We start from the raw sequence: 19154 nt of genomic DNA on the forward strand, positions 1-19154 counted from the left end.
ACGCGGTTCTGGACGTGGAACTTCTGCAGGCACAAGATGGCCCACAAGGTGGTTGGGACCCGCCTTGGGGGGCCACAGGGGCGGGGAGCAGGCGCAGTCCCTACCGCCGGCATCTCTTCGGCCCCGAAAGGGTAGCAGCGCAGGATCGCCACCACGAGAGGTCCTTCGTGCCCCGGGGAGGGGACTGTCAACAGCTCATCTCCGGCGTCCACGAGGACACTGCAGCGCTCAGAGGAACGCGGGCTGCCCCAGGCGGGTCTGGTACAGCCACGTGCCCGGACAGGGAGGGACTGGAACGGCGCTCCGGCTTGGCTCCCTTGCGTGGGCGGCAAGACGGCCATCCCACTCTGGATAGGGAATGTGAGTATTTCCACCCAAGAGGCATCTCACCTAAAAGCCACAACCCTTGACAGGGTTTCCTATTGTTTATTTTCCCAACTGTGTTCCTGAAACAGCTCCCACAGCTCTCACAAGGGCAGTCTACCTGCTGTGGGGACAGAGCACATGGGGCCCCGAGGTGGGTAAGAAGCAGCAGTTGGCCAGCTTCTCTGCTCCCTCATTCCTCGCATTTTTCCCTGGATGGGCAGTCCCAAATCCTGACATCTCCCCAGGGCACTGGGATCCTTTGCTAGAGCAATGGCAGCAGCAGCTTTCTGCCAGTGGTCACCACACAAGACTGGTCTCACCACAGCACACCACACCAGGCGCCAGGGGTACATGGAAGCAGGCAAGGGGTCAGGAGTCGTGGAAGCCACATCCTGCTGACCTGTCTCCATACCAGATTTCCTGTTCTTTCAATCAGCAGCGAAAAACAACAGAGCAAAAAACAAAGCCAAGGCCAGGCTGGGAACCCCTTTGTCTTGCTGTTTCTTCCAGCATAATCTAATTAAAGCCACAGGAAATATGCTTTCCTCCAGTGACTAGGCATCTTTATAAAAAAACAGCACAATAAAAAGTCCATGGGCTAGGAGAATGAGGGGACAAGGGCGACAGAGGCCAGGCTTCATGGCTCCTGGCACTCGGGAGAGTTCTGCTCCAGATACCTGTATACCTGTTGCCTTGCTGAGACACCTTGTGGCAGCTCTCATGGGGCACCAGAGCATCTGGAAGTTCATCCAAGATCTCTCAGAAGAGGAGCTGCCACAACGCCCTGCATCGCCCTTGACATTCTTGAGAGGCTCTCCAGGCTCTGGTCCCTCTGTGCAGGACTTCAGGAGCTCACAAATGGCTTTGCAGTAGGTGGGAAGGGGGAGGGGGGTGTGCTGTGGAAAAGAGCACTGGCAAGACAGGGTGGGTGGAAGAAGAAAGGAAAGAGCTGGAGGACTATTTCAAGTATTTTATTTTTTAAAAATTCTCAGTTAAAACCACAATGGCTGTGCCTTTCTGTGGGTAAGAAACACAACCAGGGTAGCTCTCAGGCTCTACTTCCCAAGTGGGCAGCTCTGAGGCTGTGGCCCTGTCAAGTAGGTAACACAGCACTGGGCTCCAGCTGGGGAGGGCTCACAGCTCTGAGCAGCTGCTCTCTTAAAATACATTTAAAAGCAGTTGTGAGAACAAACTGTGGTGTTAAAAAAGGAAGGGGAAAGGAGCAAGGGAGGCTCTCCCAGCACTGGACGGCTGTGGCTGGAGGGCCCACACTCCTGCCTGGGAAGAGCCACAGAGCTTGTGGCATCCAGCAGCTTTTCTTCTTTAAAGAGAAAAAAAAATTAACCAACCAACAGTACTTTCTTTGAAAGATTCCCTGCAGCCACAAATTTCATCAGTTGTTCACATAAATATGCTGTCTTCCCCACAGGAAATGCTCTTGCCTGAGCCTTCCTTTTCTGCTAAACAACGTGCTTCAGATTCCCTGCAAACAAAAGGAAGCAAAAAAGGGTATTTCCACTGATATTTTAGCCTGATGGAGTGACCTGGCAAGGGGTGCCACTCCCACGCCTGATGGACTAGACCATGATATGGGAATTCCAGCCTCAGCACAGATCTCAGTTCCTGCTGACCCCTCACTCCCTCTGCAGAGGCTGCTGCCCTCATTTGAGCCAGGCTTTGGAAATTACCACAAGGGGACCTTGCCAATGCTTTCACTATGCTGAATGCTGCTTCGGGATTTATGGACCAGCATCCGAGATGCGCATGCTCACTCCCTGCTGCCTTGTCCTTCTTTCAGGCTGGATTCACAGACAGGAGTGCACAGCCCTCCCCCACCCCTTCCAGCTCTGGAGTGATGCTGTTCCTCCTGCCCTCTTGGACATTTTCCCAGGCAAGAGATGCCCTCTCCCTAGGATTGGCCTGTGCTTGGTAATGGACACCTGAAGGCATCCACAGCCACTGGACTTCCTACCCTACTTCTAACACCAGCACACTGCAGAAAAGGGGTGCCAAGCCCCATCATGCTGCTCTGAGCCCCTCTTGCAGAGAGAGACAAGACAGATGGGTAAGGGCATTGAATGAGTTTCAGTGCTGGAGCTGGCAGAGCTCACCGAGCTGCCTGTCCTGGACTTGAAGAGCTTCAAGTCCTGCCTGCTGGAGACCTGTTCCAATTCCAGAAAGCTATTTCCCACAGCCTCCTCCTGGACCAACTGGAAAGACACAGACTGGATGGGTCGTCTGCAAAGGGGATAGGGAGGGAGCTAGCTTACAGGGAGCTCACAATGGGTGGTGATCAAGGGACTTTACATTGTCTTGCAGCCTGTCATAAGTGGGGTCCCCCAGGGACCGATACTGATACATATTGCTCAACATTGTAAATTACCTGGGTTGAAAACAACCACAGAACCCAACTGGGTGCTGCGGTGAACAGGTCAGAAGGAAGAGGTATCTTAAGAGAGTAGGACAGGCTGGAAGACTGGGCTACAAATAACAGTTTTAAGTTTAACAAAGGCAAAACCAAGGTCCTGCTCTTGAGATAGAAGGTGGCCAGTTCAGGCTGGGATTTGTGTGACTGGGAAGCAGCTTTGTGGAAATGGATGTGGGGATCCTGATAGGCAGCAAGCTGAATAGGATCCAGCAGTGTGCTGCTGCAGCAGTGAAGCAAACTATATCCTGTGCAGCCTGTATAGGAGCATTACTAAGAAAAACTGGATTATCTCATTCCAGGTCCATCAGACAAATGATGAGTACTGTGTCCAGTTATGATCCCCACAAATCACGAAAGACATGGACAGAGCAGAGAGGGTCCAAAGGAGGACCAAAAAGGTGATCAGATGCTGGAGAACCTGCCCAATGAGGAGAGACTCTGCCTGTGGAAGAGAAGGCTTAGGAGGGACTTAATCACAGTAATCTGTACTTGAAGCCTGCTCTGTAGGCTTCAGAGGACAGAAGATCTCTCTTCACAAGGAGGCACATGGAGAAGACAAGGGACAACAGGTGTGAGTTGCACCAGGAGAAGTTTCACCTTATTTTAAGTGCTTTTTTTTTACAGCAAGAACAATCAATCACTGGCGGAAACTCCCCAGGGATGTGGTAGCGGCCTCACTGTCAGAAGTTTTCAGGACATGACTTGCTAGGTAATCTTGCCTATGATCCCCTTCCCACGAAAAGTTTGGACTAGATGATCTTTGAAGTCCCTTAGAACCTGGGCTGTTCTATGATTCCAAAAAGGACAAGGCCCCATGCTCCCCTACCCAGCCAGAGCAAAGGCAATGCCAACTTTTGCTACAGGAACCCATTACTCTGTACCACCAACCCTGAAAATCCCAAGGGATGTGGGAGGCCAGTGACACTGCACTAATGAGCAGCCACGTGAATGTGGTTCATCTTTCCAGTCAGTGAGAAAGGCTCCAACAAGCTTTTCTGAAGCCCTCTCTAAAAAAACCTGTAAGCCTGAAGCAAACACACCTTTGATAGAGTTCAGAATTTCTTGAATTCTCTGTGGCTCATTGCGGTCTGGTCTGCAGCTTGGTGTGATCTCCAGCACATAATCAGGACCATACTCTGTGAAGAACTGCAGGGAGGAGGAGAGGAAAATCAACAGAGAGGCCTCTGAAGGCTGAGGCTAGAGAGAGGGCTCTCCATGGGTTCCTGTTTGTAAAAAGGCAAAAAAACGTTTCTCTACCTAAGGGCCACGTGTAGCTTCACTACATCAAGGTGGTACTTCAGCAGTGTCTGTGTCCACCTGGAGTTTTCAACCGCTTCCCAGTTCAAGGGATGGGAAGCAGAGCCAGTGAAGCAACCAAAAAGCAGTCAAATGTCTATCCCAATGCTTTATTTGGGAAAGCTGTTGACACTCATTTTACACACAGTTACCTGCAAATGGGATTTTTTTACTACTAAATTTCAAGTGCTGTAATCACATATCCTACTTGTCACTTCCCATCCTGCTGAACACTGCACTGACATGACTGTGAAACACCTGGGAAAGGAAAAATCAGTGTGCTGGAAGGATACTGTGTCTCTCCTGGCTGAGTGCTCAGACAGCATGCAGGAAATCTGCAGCACATGGGGTCGATGTGCTAACGCAGAATCACAGGTTACTGTGAGCCACTGTGTCATGAGTCTGGCCAAGACAAGGGTCAGTTTTCAGAGTAGCTGGGAGGAGGCATGGCCAGGACACGGAGGTTATTCTACACCATCTCTCATCATTGCTGAGGGCAGGGGAAAGGGACTCTTCCAGACATAAGGGATTCCTTCCAGCTTATATAATGTGGCAGAGGAAGCCATGCGGTTTTGTCTATTGTCAGGGGGCAGGGGTGTTTCTATGTGAATTGTTTTTTGTTTTCTTGTTCCCTCTGTCATTAGTATTGTCACTGTTATTGTTTAGTAAATTGTTCATGCTCTTAGCAGAAGCACTAAATTGGAAAGTACCATTCCTAAGACAACTTTAATTGGTGCCCAGTATGGGGCACAAAGGGTTGAGATAACAACAGATTTGTCCAGAGTGGGTTGGAAACAAATTTGATTCTAAGCATTTGTTCATATTAGGTAGAGAACCACTGGTCACAATGCTGCTTGGTCTGTTCATGTGGGTGTGGTATGTATGTGTGAGCATATATGTGTTCCTTGTGATGGTATTTTTCAGAGCAGGAGAGGGATCAGGACTGTTTTGTTGCTGTACTCTGTGATACCAGTTTATGAAATTATAACAATGGCAATGAGGGTCATTTGGGATGTGTATTCAGTGTTCCTTCTCCTACCCTTACCTTAGGCACTACCTTTGTTAGTCCATTAATAATAGTACTCAGCCTGAGGGAGAAACAGGAGAGGATGATTTTTCCCAACTTGTCACTCCCTCTTCCTCCTTCAGGCCTGTTACAACAACTTTTCAAGAATTTTGAATTCTCTTTGGATGTTACAGAAAGTATGTTCTTGTTGCTATGGTTGCTATGTCTCTTATGTGTCTCCTCAGTACAGCTGATAACATGTTTAGAGTCAGCGGAGTTCAAACCATGTTGAGAGTCAGGACAGAGATTTCTAGGAAGGTCATTCAGAGATCTGCCCCAAGGGTGGACAGTCATGAGAAGATAGAAAATGGGAGGAAACGGGCCAGCTTCTGGGGAATTCTCTGCTCCAGTGGTTTGGAAGTTCATCCCTGTACAACTACAGGACCCTAATATAGTGACAGAATATTTGCAAGGTGCGTTCTGTGTCAACTCCAGAGAGAAGCAACTTATTGGAATGTGCTGGGCCCTGGCTACTCTTTACCAGACACTGCTGGTCACGAGACAGAACCCTCAGGGGGAGGAGGAGGAAAGCAGAGCAACAGGCACTGTGGTCACTCAAACTTCAGCTGAAAAACAAAATTAAAGCCTTGAGAAGGCAAAAGGCACATCCTAAAGAGCTCTTTGAGGAAACCACGTAATTCTTTTGCCCATCCTCTCTGTTACTATCTGAGACTGGAGTTTACAGGCACATTAAACCCCTCACAGAAAGCTGCAGACAGCCTCTGGTTTTGGGCACGAGCACCAACCATACTGCTACATAAATGTCTTCACAAAACAGGACTGTGTGGCAAGGATGCTGTGTGGATTAGGCAGAACAATTGGGTCTTCTGCAAGGAGACAGGTTTTTCAAAGCATTACCTCATGATCAGGGATCTCAGAGGACAGTGTTCTCCCAAGGATGACCCCAGTCAAGTATGTCCAGCAGCGAGCGGTGTTGGCAAGGTTGTAACCTCCTGTTTCCAGCAAGAATTGGGATTTGAGGAGGAAGAGTGAGGAACGGGAAAAGAAAAAAAGAGATTTAGGTGGAAGGAACAAATCATGAAACCACTGTGTACAGGTTACATGAGTTCAGCTTATTTCCTCCACTCAAGCCATGCCCAAAACCTGCCTTCTGCACCTGCTGGCTACACAAGGCCAAGTCTGAATCACAGTGTATGCAAGAGCAGACCACTCAAACTGAACCCCAGTTACAACCAGCGTGGCAGAGGCCAGTCCTCCAGCCACCATCTCAGAGTCAGGATGAGCTCACAACCCCATGTGCTCAACTCTCTCCTGGCAACAAGAAGAGCCATTCTCAAGTAGCAGGCTGCAGCAGAAATGGGGGCTTCCTGCTTTTTAATACCAGCCTTTGACCTACGAAGCAAAATACACATGCCCAGCCATACCCTGGTGAGCTCTTCAGCACCGTCATGTTTGAAAGGACAAATGTGAAACTCATCACTATAACTTGCAACTGTTTTACACTGAAATGAGATTTCACAGTGAGCAAGAAATGGTTACCTACATGGTAAAGGAACATGAGCCCACAAGGAGAAACCTTAGCTGAAAGCAATCCTGCAAGAGACTCAGGTATGTTTTTTTCCAGAACAGAGGACTAGAAGAGTAAAGGGAGAAAAGCACTTTGACAAGACAGACCATATTATTCCGATATTCCCTTCTGTCTGCAGTGGGGTTTTTTTCCCTGCTTTTTTTTTTTTTTTTTTTTTTTTTTTACTCCTCCCCTAATTTCCACTTCAAATGCTTCCACATGCTCCAGTGGTGGACACTCCTTTGCTGTTTTCACAAGTGACACATAGTTGATCGTCATTTTTTAACAGAAGTTTTGGGTTTTGTTTGACAGGTGACATCTCCGGCACACTCACAGACAAGCCACAGCAGGACTGAACACTGATAACCTTTCCAAAACAAAGGGCATCAGGCACATTAAATATTAGCCTTAATATGCTATACATGATTTCCCCCATCTAAAAAAGGACAACACCTAGAGCTGCTCCGGCTCCAGTCATGGAGCTCAGGGGCTTTCCCTGGCACACAGGGGCTTTTGTGGTTCTGAAATGCTCTGTTAACATAACACCTGTCCTGTGCTCTCCCCACTGAACAAGCAGCTGATTAGGCAACACAACAAAGTCCAGCTTAGCTTCTGAGCTAAGAGCCCTGCTGTATCTTGCAGGCCTTGTCCCAAGCCCCTGCTTGAATCTTAATGAAACCATTCATCACCAAGTGCCCAAGATAGGTTTGGGAACACAGTGCTCACTTTTAAAGTGAAGCACCAAAGGGCTGATCAGCAGAGATGGGAATCAGAGATGTCACTGAGAAGTCAGGGTCAGTTTGTTGGCCTCTCCTCTTCTCCAGAGGAGCCATGCAGCTTTTAACTCAAGATCTGAGTCAGTACTGAGACTTGCACCTGTCAGTATAAATGATTTCAGGTGTGAGAAAAGAGTATTATGCCACAGTGCATCCTCCTGACACTGCCCAGCAGTCACCCTGCTAAACCCTTGCCAGTCCTGAGCCCAAGGGCAGGCAGGCACTCGAGGCAGGGTCACAGGAGGACAAACACATTTCTCTGAGAACAGCAGGATGCACTCACCTCCTCCCAGGACAAGAGTTGCTAGCTGCCACTGCAGGACATACTTAAGGCACTTCCCCACTCCCTCAGGTGTCATGTTGAAAGAGCACATGGGGTCTCCAGCAATGGTGTCCGCCCCCAGCTGCAGCACAACTGCATCAGGGTTGAAGGCAGCATACACCTCCTTCAGCACTCTAGAGAGAAGAGAAGCAGTCCAGTTACTGCCAGCACAGCCCAGAGGAATGCTGGTGGCATGGCCCTGGTCACTCAGATCCACCAATGCCTCTCAGGGTTTCTGCATTCTCTGCTTCCACCCAACTCACACCAGTTACACTACCTCTACTCCCAGCCTCTGCTCTGAGCCTTGTACCTCCACAGCAATTTTAGCTCTCAGAGCACTTATCAAAAGGCTGATGAATGCAAAAGCACCACTGATAACATGGCAGAGGGGGATCTAGTCCTCACCAGTTTAGTGGTAGCATCAAACTCCACATTCACAGTCTGCCTTTTGGCTGCACGATGGTCCAGGGGCTTTTCTGCCCTGTGAAAGTTATAGTGGAGGTCAGGGTCTGGCAAAACAACCACCCCGAACTCTCAGACACCTCTCACCAGGACAGGCCAGGAGAGGACAGGAGAAACAGAGGAAGACTGGCTAGGGTCTTACTCTCCTCTCTCCTGTATGGCTCTTGAGGCAAAACTATGAGGAGAAGCTCTGTGCTGGATGTAGTCAGCCTGCAAAAACCAGGATTGGACAGAGCTTCATTCTTCAAGCCCATTGTGGTTTTGGGAAATACAGGCAATTACCCTCAAACAACAGCTGGATGAGACATCCATGGTCATGTCCATGGACTGCCTCCCAGCCAGGATAGATCTCAGAGATCTCTAAGTCTCTTTGCAGAAGCTTCAGCTCTACACAGCTTGAAACCTATTGTAAGTTATCATGTCCTTCAGCTGTGAATGCATGCAGCAGGCTCCTCCTGAATGGGTTCCTGACCCCAGAGCTGCCTTTTGAAAGCATGTCCTCCAGCACAAAGAGGGCTGCTCTGCCCCAGCAATGGCAAGCACCAATAAGCCAACAGGAGGCATGGCCCCCCGCATGACTGCCCTACCGGCCTACAAGTTTAGAGAGGTTTCAGCCCTCAAGTGTTAGAGATGCTACCACATCCTGCAGCCCTGCACTGAGACTCCTCTCCCCTGGAAAAGAACAAGACCTGCAGCCCAGTTTTGACATGGGCAGCAGCTTGTAAGGTCCACCATCATCTGAAGGACACAGGGGACTGCCAGGAGGCAGCTCTGTCACTGTCAGATATTCAGCCTTCAGCCTTTTATTTTTCCAGCACAGACAGAAGGTGCTAGGAAAATGCTTTTAGCTAAGCCCCAAACATATGTTCCACAGTCAGAATTCAGAGCACTTACTTGAAGAAAAAACATCTAGCCCTAAGTCCACAGCTAAAAAATACTTGTCACTTCTCAGTCTCTCCTTAGATAGACACCTGTGGAGGTGTATCTAAGGAGACAGGCTAACCCATGGCAGAGACCCTTCCAGCCACCCACAATGTCTCTGTATATTCAGTTTGTCTAAGGATTCATACGAGACCTCTGAGAATTTAAGAGTCCATGTTCATTGTAATCAAAGGCTGCAACAGGGGAAGGGACAAGGCTTAAGAAAGGATTGTAATTAAAAACACTAAGCTGTGTAGTATCTTATTCTCTCTCTAAAGTCCCATCCAAGCCAGCTGTATCAGAGCAAGAGGGCTTACGATTCACAGATCTGGTAATATTTTTCATCCTGAATGCCATCTTGAATGGGCACATTCACGCTGTAGTAGCGACCTTTTCCCAGGCCAACATCTGTCACATCACCAGTGCCTGCACAAGAGAAACACCCCAATTAGAAGGGAAAGTAAAGCAGCAGCAAGAGACGCGTGGGGTGTCTCAAAGGCACGATGAGAGCCAGGACATTCAGCATGTGTATGAAGAAGTCCACTAGCCACCACCAAGAAAGGTGGGGTGGAGTGACCCAGTTCTATCCTTCACCCAATTCTGCCATGCAGCATCAAAGGAACTCTGCCTAGAGCTCAGCTACAACCAGAAAGGGGGAAATGCAAAACATGTAGCTCCCCCTCTTTCCTTCTCCTGGGTCGTGAGAAGAGACAGCAAGATGTGCTTTTACATCTTGTCTTTATGGAGGCCTCACCAGTGATGTGTGAACCAAATGAGCACAAACCTCACAAGTTCAACTTGCCTGGGAAAAATCCTGGTGAAAATTTGTGCAGAGAAACAGTCATGACCTTCGAAGTGAAACTAAAGGCATCCTCAACTCCTATTAGGAAATTGAAAAAAAAAACAACTTTCATGCATCATTTATATAAATGACAGAGTCTGAACACACTGAGTTGGTTGATACACACAGGCAGCAAGCAGAGAAGGAGCACCATAAGCAAAGCAGAAATGCAGATCTGGCTCAATACGTCTTCAGTCCACAGAGACTGGAGTTCAACTGCAGCAAAGATCACAACTGCTATGAATCTGGTAGGTCTCATGCTAATCAGTACTGAATGGATCTGAATATCTCACGTCACTACCCATGGTAGCAGCACTTGCCTGTGCTGCTAGGCCTGTGAAGCTGGGAGAGGGATCCAAGCAGGGCTCACTTGGCCAGAGCTTGGCTGTGATCAGAACCAGTGCTACTGGGCTCTCTTGCTTTTTCTCAATGCTGCTGTGGTTCAACGTGCCTTTTCCTTAAAGACACTATTAAGACAGCGGGCATGGAGAGGGAAAAAAGAAATAATAGGAAACTTAACAGAAACCAAATACAGGGAGAAAATGGAACAAAATTAAACACGTCATAAAATTTAGGAGAGCAGGAAATGTTAAATGGGGTGGAAACAATGTCCCTGAAGGAGGGAGCAGTTTCGGCAAGGCCAGCTTTGCCTCTAGATTTATAGCATCAAGCCTACTTTTAAAAGCAGCACTTACTACTGGCTACTTCCCTCTTGCTATGGACACTTTAACAATTAAACCCTGACACCAACTGCTCTGCCAGGATGGGAGACTGGGACACATTATCTGTTGCTTTAGGTACAAGACTTCTGCCCACACCCACAAGAGAAGTCTGAGGAGAAGCATTGGGCAAGTTTGTAAAGCAGGACAAGGCATAAATAGATTGGGGGAAACTCCACTGCACCGAAAGGAGCCGAAGCCATGGCTGTTGCAGCAAGTAAACCCCTGCTGTGCAGATAGGCCTTGCCTTCTCCCATTCCCTCCTGAGTCTGTGCAGCTGTGCTGTTTGCAGCCTTTGCTGGGCCTTACCATCTCCATGATGCAAATCCAAATCAATATAAAGGATGCGGTCAAATTTCTGGCGCAGTCGCAGGATCCCCAAGACAGCGTCATTCAGGTAACAGAAACCAGAAGCTTCATCCCTGTGAAAACAATGCCTGTGACATTGAATATTGCCAATGCAATCACCACTGATTTCAGCATTCCCACTTTGGCTTTGCAAGTGTCCACCTCACAGGGGCACAGAGGAGTACAAAAACTCAGCCCAGTAGTGACCAAGAGACGGGTCGGGAACAGTTCAAAGCATGGCTGGGAAGCACAGAGAACAGGACTGCTTGCCAACTGCTTCTCAACTCTGGGCTTTCTGGCAGCTGGGTGAGCATCATTCAGGTCTGCAGAAAGACACTGGTTTGAGGAGGGTACCTCTGACCACTGCGCTGTTGAACAAATAAAATGTTAGCTTTCTGCACCTGAGACATTTTAAAGAAGTTCAGAGCCACCTGACTCAAACCCACTCTCTCTGAGGCAAGAGGACAGTCCCCTTGGCCATTTTCCTGTGAGTTCTGGACTGACATAGATAGGCAGCCACTCCATCCCTGCTGTCTGGGTCACAAGTCCTGGGATGGTCCTGGCAGTGAAAGGCAGGCCCAAGCCAGTCACAGGATTCTCCTGCTGTTTTAAAGTCTCAGGCTATGAAGGTTAAGCCTCTTGCCAAAGTAACTTCCTCCTTTCTCTTCCCAGGAAAATGCAAATGGCATGTCCCACATGCAGTCCTCACGATACAGCTCCTGGGCTCAGCCAGGAGAGAGTCCCAGCAGCTAAACAGAGGACAGGTGTACCATGTAAAGATATATCACTGACATTAATCAGGGACAGCTTAATTGCTGGCATCAAAGGAACAAGAAAGTTTCTTGACTGCTACTCCAGCCTCACTCCAAAGTGAAGTCTCCCTCACCACTTAGCACCAGTCCACATGCTAAGTTAAATCTGCTCTGGATAGCTATTTTAAAGCGAAGCTTTATACTTGGCAACAGGAGTACCCAAATTCCTTTTTCACAAATTATATCAGGATACAAAATACACCTCTGGGAAATTCCTCTTGACTTCCAGTCACAGCACTCAGCTCATTCTCTCTGATATTTCCTGCTCAGCAACAGCTGGGAACAGTGAGGAGCAAGCCAGGAGTGGCACAACCACACTCGCTTTCACTCTCTGCAAGTGCCATGGAGCACATGTGTTTTCCAGTGACTCTCTTCATTTATGGTAATGCTGAAAATGGAGGTGTTAACAGGTATCCTGAAAATCTGACTCAACTGTGATTATGTACTTCTCCCCTCCCTCACAGCCCACAAGGAAGCTTGTCTTGAGCCCTCTCTCCATGCAGTAATACACATCTCTGAAACTCAAAGCAGAGCAGGACACCAGTCAAAAGCAGAGCAGTGTCGGAGCTGCAGTTCAGGACCAGCATTTGGGATTCTCCTCTGCTGCCCTAAATCCACCCAGCAAAGTTCTGAGTATCACTGCCAGAACAGAGGGTGAGGCTGCCTTGAGAAAACGCACTTACTCAGCATCTTACTCTCAACCCCAAAGGCATCCTCTGAACCAAGAGCTTCCAAAGCTCCAGGTCATTCCTACCTTTAGGACCCTGGAAAGAAACTAAACCACCAGACAGCAGGTGTTTTTGACAAAAGGAATGTATTTTGGTTTTTGACAAAAGGAATGTATTTTGCTAGGACACAGGTCCTAGAATCAAGCACCTGCAGTTTGGAGTCAGTCTGGCTGGACTTTCACATTGGACTGGCATCTACCCTGAACCATCACACACCAACTTACTGGGGTGACTGGGAAGATTCCTTTGGGATTGGTGAGTATTAAATGCCTATTTTTAAACAGACTCTTTGCTTCCCAGAACAGTGCTAATAGCTCAGCAGCAGCAACACTGCTAAGACTTTTTCCATTGCAGGCATTTTTTAAGCCATGCAATCCAGACAGAATATAACAGAAGATTTCCCAAAAGACATCAGTTCTGCATAGAGCGAGAGCTCAGCTCTGCTGAGTGCAAGTCTCCTTCCACAGCAAGCTGCAGCTGAAGCCATTTGCAGCCAAGTGCCCACCAGGAAATGGGCTGAGATGTATGAGTACACCTGCCCCAGATCTGCTCTGCAGCACATGACAGTGACAGCACCAGCTCTGGGCAGTGACCTGCCTCCTCTCAGGCCTCTGCCCTGCCCCCTGTTTCCTTCCTCTCTATCTCCTGCCTTCCCTCACACCTTGCTTTCTCTCCCAGCTAGATCACTGCACCCTGAGGGTTCTCAGGGAAGCTGGGAGCTAGGAAGCAGGGTTCAGACACCAGATGAGAAACCACAACGGAAGAATTGCTTTCTTACTTCTTTGCATGATGCCACCCTCCAGGCCAGTTAATTGCTACTTTGCACTTGCCATCCAGCAGGCACTGGGCTGCAGTGATGGTGGCTCCTCCCACAGCCGCTGCATACTCAAAGATCCCTTCAGTGGCTGGACAGTCGTAACCTGCAGGTAAGAGTCCATGTAAGAGTTTGCACCTCAGACACAACAGGCCTTTTCCTCCAGGGGAAGCACATTCCTTTTGTTGGAGTCTTCAAGACAGATCCAGGCTGGAGCAGCCTGTTCCTGAAGAACTGACCCCATGGAGGACCCATACTGGAGAAGTTCTTGAAAAACTACTACCCATAGGAAAGACTAGCACTGGAAAAGTACATGGAAGAGAGTGTCCTGCAGGAGGGACCCCACACACACATGGGGCAAGAGTGAAGAGGAAGGAGCAGCAGAGAGGTGTGAACTGACCACAACCCCCATTCCTTGTCCCTTTACACTGCTTGAGGGGGAAAGTAGAAGAGCAGTGAGTGAAGCTGAGTCTGGGAAGAAAGCTGGATGAGGGGGATGGCGATTTCAGTTTTATTTTGAATTCTCACTATCCTACTCCATTATTAATTGGCAATAAATTGAATTAATTTTCCCATGTAGAGTCGCTTTTACTGGTGACAGTAACTGGAGACTCACCTCCCTGTTATTATCTCTACATGTTCTTTTCCACTGGATTTTCTTCCCTCCCTCCCAGTGAGGGGGAGAGAGACTATATCTTGGTAAGCACCTAGCAAAAAAAACCCCAACCACACTACAAAAATCAACCCACTACAAAAAGCAACAATCCAAATGTTTTCTTGCACTCAGTTCATTTAAAAATGTGTCCTGAATCAACTTTGAGTTGTGTTTCTGGGTTGCTGAACCTACTGGTTCCTCACACCAATCTCACAAAAAAAACTACTTTCAAGTCTCTGTCTACCTGACCAGACCCTGGCATGGTCACTGACATACCTCTTCCCTAAAAATGGACATCCACAAACTAGCCAAGCCTAGATAAACTGTAGGTCTATGTCTATAATACGATCTTCACTTAGTCCTACAGCAGCCTCCCTGCAGCTGTTGCCCACAAAGCATGATATCAGGGCTGCTTGTCTTCCTGTAGACAGAGCAGCTTCAGGAATGTAAAGTCTAAGGCACACTCATGAGAGCAGCAAAGAATCTGCAACTCTGTCTCAGTTTGGGTCGCTCTTCCCATTCCTGATACCAAAGCTGCCCATAGCCATCTCACCTGCTTTACCTGCTGCATTTCTCAAGCTGTCTTAGGTCCAGGAGGGCAAGAGCCCTCTGCTCCACACGGAAGTCACCAGATTGCTCTGCAGCTGCTCTGGTCACTACAGTTCCAGGCCACTGTTCACACATGCCCTCCCCACAGCAGGCTTGCAGCAGCCAGTCCCAGCTCCAGCCCGAGGGCAGCATCAGGGTCTTCCATCCCATTCCAGAGCCTCAGAGCAGCAGACGGACCCAGTCAGCAAGAGACAGGCCAAGCTATACAGAGCAGCAAAGCGAGGCTAGCTCTACCCTCAGCTGGCACCAGGGAAAGTGCCAGCCTGTCAGATGACTGCTGGGGTTCAGCAACACCCTGTTAAAGAATGTTTCCTTTCAAAACTAAGTCCAGCATCCCCCTGAGCTCACCCCTCTAACTGCAGCTTCAGCAAAAAGCATCCTGGCCCTGGCACTCAATTAATCTCTTGCCTAAGATGTGCATCCTTACCCAGTCCATACTCCACAGACTCCGGGTGGTCATCATCCCCCTCCTCACTGACCTTCTGCAGGTGCTGCAGGTAAGCATCTGTGTGGAAACTCGCCATTTCCTCCATGGAGGCCACTTTTGGCTTGACTATCCTAAGCAGAGAGGAAGAAGGGATCACATCGAGGCAAGAGGATCCAGTGTTCAGCTGGAATATCCAGCTTTAGCCTTTACAATAAGAGCCTTCTTTTGGCTGTTACTGTTGTAAAAGCAAACAAAACTCCCTCTTCTTCTTGCACTGGGCTGTCACTCAAGTTAGAAAGCCACCCAGCTGAGCTGGAGCAGGCCATGCCCCTGGTTTGGGGCGCCCACCCCTGTGAAGAACACTGCAGGTGCTGCCTGCATTAACCTTCCCACTTTGCTTCAAGTTTTTTTTTCCCTGTTCTGCATGTTCTCTCTGTTTGTGCATTCCCCAGCATATCCAACATTCAGTTTACACACAGAGGAACTAATGGAGGGAAATGCCCAGGCCCAGCACAGCCCTGTGGCAGGACCTCAGCCTAGATCAGGAGCTGTGCAATGCCTCTCACATGCTGTGACCTGCACCAAAGCAGAGACCGTCACTGTTCCAAGCAACTTGCACAGCACCTTCCTGGGTCTGGGTGCTTTGCAGTATGCCTAAACAAATCCTGCAACACACTGAACCCTCCCCAAAACTTGGACAGTGGGAGCACGCACAGGCAGTGCAGCACAGCTCCGTTGCTACAGGAAGAACACAGGAAGCTCCCAGCTCCAGGCTGGCCCTGATGCTTCCGATCCCATGCAAGGGCAAACAGTCCTTCAGGTCTGCTCTATAATGATGCCTGCAGTCATTTCCCAAGCACACTCTACCAGAAAAAAAAAAATCTTTTAAAAAAGAAGTCTCAAAAAAACCTTCTGGTTGTGCTGAACTGGAGTACATTTTTTCTAAGATTTTATGAGAAGCTTCACAAGAGGGACTGAGCTCTGCCTTTCTTATTTTTCCCTTCACCTTGACGCTCCAGCATCAAGAGCTGAATGAGGAAGCAGGTACCTCACTTCTCTGCCCCAGATCTCATCCGGTCTTCTCTCCTGAATAGCACGCAGACCTCACAAAAAGTCTCTCAGATATATTACAATGCACCTAAACAATATGGTCCCTCTCTGCATCAGCACTGACTGATCAGTGGATCTGGAGCAGCACCAAGGCTGTCACCCTACTCAGGAGTCTCAAGCATGGGGGTGATACACACTCTGTAGAGAAAGCACAAGGCTATAAGTGCTCCACCAAACCAGGAGGTAACCATAAATTACACCTGCCATAATTACTGTAATCGTGTCCATGTAGCAAAACAAACATTTTCCTTTAATCCTGCAAATACGCACAGTGAGGGCTCCTATAATCACACCACCAGCAGGGACAGTGTGAAACTTGAAGTTACTCAGCACCTTCCAAACCTTAGTGGAGACTAAAACATTCCTTCACAGAAACGGGAGCACTTACTTCATTTGGTCAAGCAAGCAATATGCTTCAATCAGTGAATGCACCATGCTGGCCTAAAGAAAAGAATAAGACTGTGAGAGCAGGAAACACAAAGCCAGCAACCAGGGGCCCAAGGACTCGCAGACGAGGTGTGGCTCAGACTCCTCCCAGCAGCGACTTTCCCTGCCCGGGTCCCTTCTCCGGCCCGTGCCCATACCGTGTGAAAGGGCCTTCCGGTGTCCCGGGCAGAAGCACAGCCGCGCACGGCCTCCCGGGAAAGGGAATTGTCGCTTCAGTGTCCAAGCCCGCGGTGCCAGAGGCGATGTGAACGCACAGACGAGCCATCCCCGCTCTAACCCCACACTCCTCTCGCCAGGAGTTTCCCCCGCCTTCTCCTTTCCGACCGCCGTGCCGGGCGCCGGCTGCCCGCGCCCGGGCCTCACCGCTGTGCTCCCCGCGCCCCCTCGCCCCCGCCGCGGCGCTGACCCGCTTGGGCACTTTGCAGAGGGAGTCGCAGAGGGTCACGTACTCCGGGCTGTATACGTAGACCGGCGGCGGCACCGCCGCCATGGGAGCCGGCACAGCCGGGACCAGCGCCCGCAACGCCGCTAGTCAGGGCAGGCCACGACCGGCAGTTCCGGCCCCGCGGCGTGCCGGGAGCTGTAGGCCCGCCCCGCCATTATCCTTCCTCCTGCCGCGTAAGAACAGGCAGCCTACCCGTGTTAGAGGCGTTTTTATTGGGGTCTCCACGCAGCTCGGGTGGTGTTTATTCTCTAAGAATATAATTTTAAAAGGCCCGTGGCCTGCACGCAGCCCCCCACGTGGCGCCCGCCCTGTTCAAGGAGCCGCAGTTCAGGAGATGCCCGGGCCCCCCGACCCCAGGCAGCTCCCACCGGGTCCCTCGGGTCAGAGGGAGGCGCCGGGCAGGGGCTCGGGCCCTTTAAGGCTCCCCTGACGGGAGCAGGGATCACCAAGGGAGGGATTAGCCATGATAAGAAAGATGTGTGCTAATGTCTTTACAAACAATTCCAAGGGTGAGGGTACGGGTGTTAACGTCTTACAAATGGGTCTTAATGTTTCTACCCACTTCAAGCCACAGGTTTGTTACAAAACGCAGACAGTTTGATTCCTGAAACAGACAAATGGGTCCACACGAGCCTGAGTTTCTGAACTTTGGGGGAAAATGACAGGCTCGAGGGGAGAATATGTGGTAGACCGTTTGGGAAGGCTGTACCTTCCCAGTATCTCAGCAAATGGGCTAAGGAGGAGGGCAACAAGCACCTGGGAGTTTAAGATAAAAGGAAGCTGCACTTTCTGAAACCTAGAGAGAGAATATCCCACAGGCTGATGTCCCAGTGGACTCTCTCCCTTTATTTGAATAAAGTTGCAGGACTCCTCTGTCTCCTTTATGGACACTGGCTTTTCATAGCATGATCTTCCCTACAACCACATGTACAGAAGAGCTTCTGCCCCAAGAGACCACCTGGCTTTGAGGCCAAACCAACCTGGACATCAAAAAACACAGGCCGGCACAGAGGAAAACATCTGGCTTCGGAGCCAGCCATATCCACAGTGGAGTGGCCGACTTTTGCCTGGCAGCCACTCCTGCACTCACAGCCAGCCCAGGGTGCACCACAGGCTACATGGGCTGAGAGTGGCGCATGACACAGGCACTGTCACCCTGCCAGCTCGAGAGAAAAGTACAGCTGCTGTGCATCACCCTCTCAGAAGGAGCTCAGGCTGTGACATCTACCTGGCAGAATCCACATCTTCTGTGCTTCCTAGAGTGGATGTGGCTCCTCAGACAGAGCTCCCATGAAACCACACAGCCATCCAAGCCTCTGGGTGCAGGGACTGCCAGAGCCTTTCACTGGGAAGCAAGGCAGTGGTGAGAACAACTGTGTTCAGTGTGGGCCAAGATCTGCCCACCCTCGGGGCTCAGCTATGAGAGGATGTAGAAAGATTAAGGGGCATAAGGGAGTCTGAGAAAGACTCGTAGAACCAGGCTCTGCCCTGCCTGACAGGGGAACAGCCACCCCAGAATACACAGGTTCAAGGGGATCCTGTATGCTCCCTTGCCAGGTGAAAGCAGTAACTTAAAAGGAGTGGGTGGAGGCAAACCCCCTCCTTGCCCACCTTGCTTCCCCACATGCCTCTGTACAGCAGGTATGAATCTCTCCTGTGGAAGGCCAGGCAATGGATGATCGGATGTTAGTCCATCTACACCAGAGGTGTTGCCATGGCTGTGATACCCCCAGACCATGTCCACCTCTACAAGAAAGATGGGTTACAGTTATAGGTGACTCCTTTCTGAGGGTCCAATGTGCCACACAGACAGTCCTCTTAGGGAAGTCTGCTGCCTTCCTGGGGCCCAGGTTAAGCACAGCACTAGGACACTTCCCAGCCAGGTTCAGCTTCAGACTGTTATCCACTGATGCTCTTCCATGTGGGTGGCAATGAAACTGCAACACACAGTCCAAGGGCAATCAAAGGAGACTTCAGGGCCTGGGGATGGTTGGTAAGGGATTCTGGAACACAGTTTCTTTCCTCTGTCCTTCC

The 19154-nt window shown here is 49.8% G+C and overlaps 1 protein-coding gene across 2 annotated transcripts; it reads right to left on the reverse strand.

The window, feature by feature from the left end:
- Window positions 1-782: 782 nt before the first annotated feature.
- Window positions 783-17221, reverse strand: HDAC8 (histone deacetylase 8). 2 transcript variants are annotated; one of them, XM_058814034.1, is made up of 11 exons: window positions 17082-17221; window positions 16617-16669; window positions 15119-15249; window positions 13392-13533; window positions 11035-11147; window positions 9968-10045; window positions 9483-9591; window positions 7744-7916; window positions 6015-6109; window positions 3835-3940; window positions 783-1849 (listed from the first exon to the last, which is right to left on the reverse strand). In XM_058814034.1, the coding sequence occupies exons 1-11, from the start codon at window positions 17163-17165 to the stop codon at window positions 1827-1829; spliced, it is 1107 nt and encodes a 368-aa protein (XP_058670017.1). In that variant the 5' UTR covers window positions 17166-17221; the 3' UTR covers window positions 783-1826. The 2 variants fall into 2 exon arrangements, with proteins under 2 accessions (XP_058670017.1, XP_058670018.1); XM_058814035.1 differs by lacking the exon at window positions 17082-17221 and adding an exon at window positions 16813-16925 and having other exon boundaries at window positions 785-1849.
- Between the last annotated feature and the right edge of the window lie 1933 nt (window positions 17222-19154).

Source organism: Ammospiza caudacuta, chromosome 14 (assembly GCF_027887145.1).
Source record: "Ammospiza caudacuta isolate bAmmCau1 chromosome 14, bAmmCau1.pri, whole genome shotgun sequence".
Classification (NCBI taxonomy): domain Eukaryota; kingdom Metazoa; phylum Chordata; class Aves; order Passeriformes; family Passerellidae; genus Ammospiza; species Ammospiza caudacuta.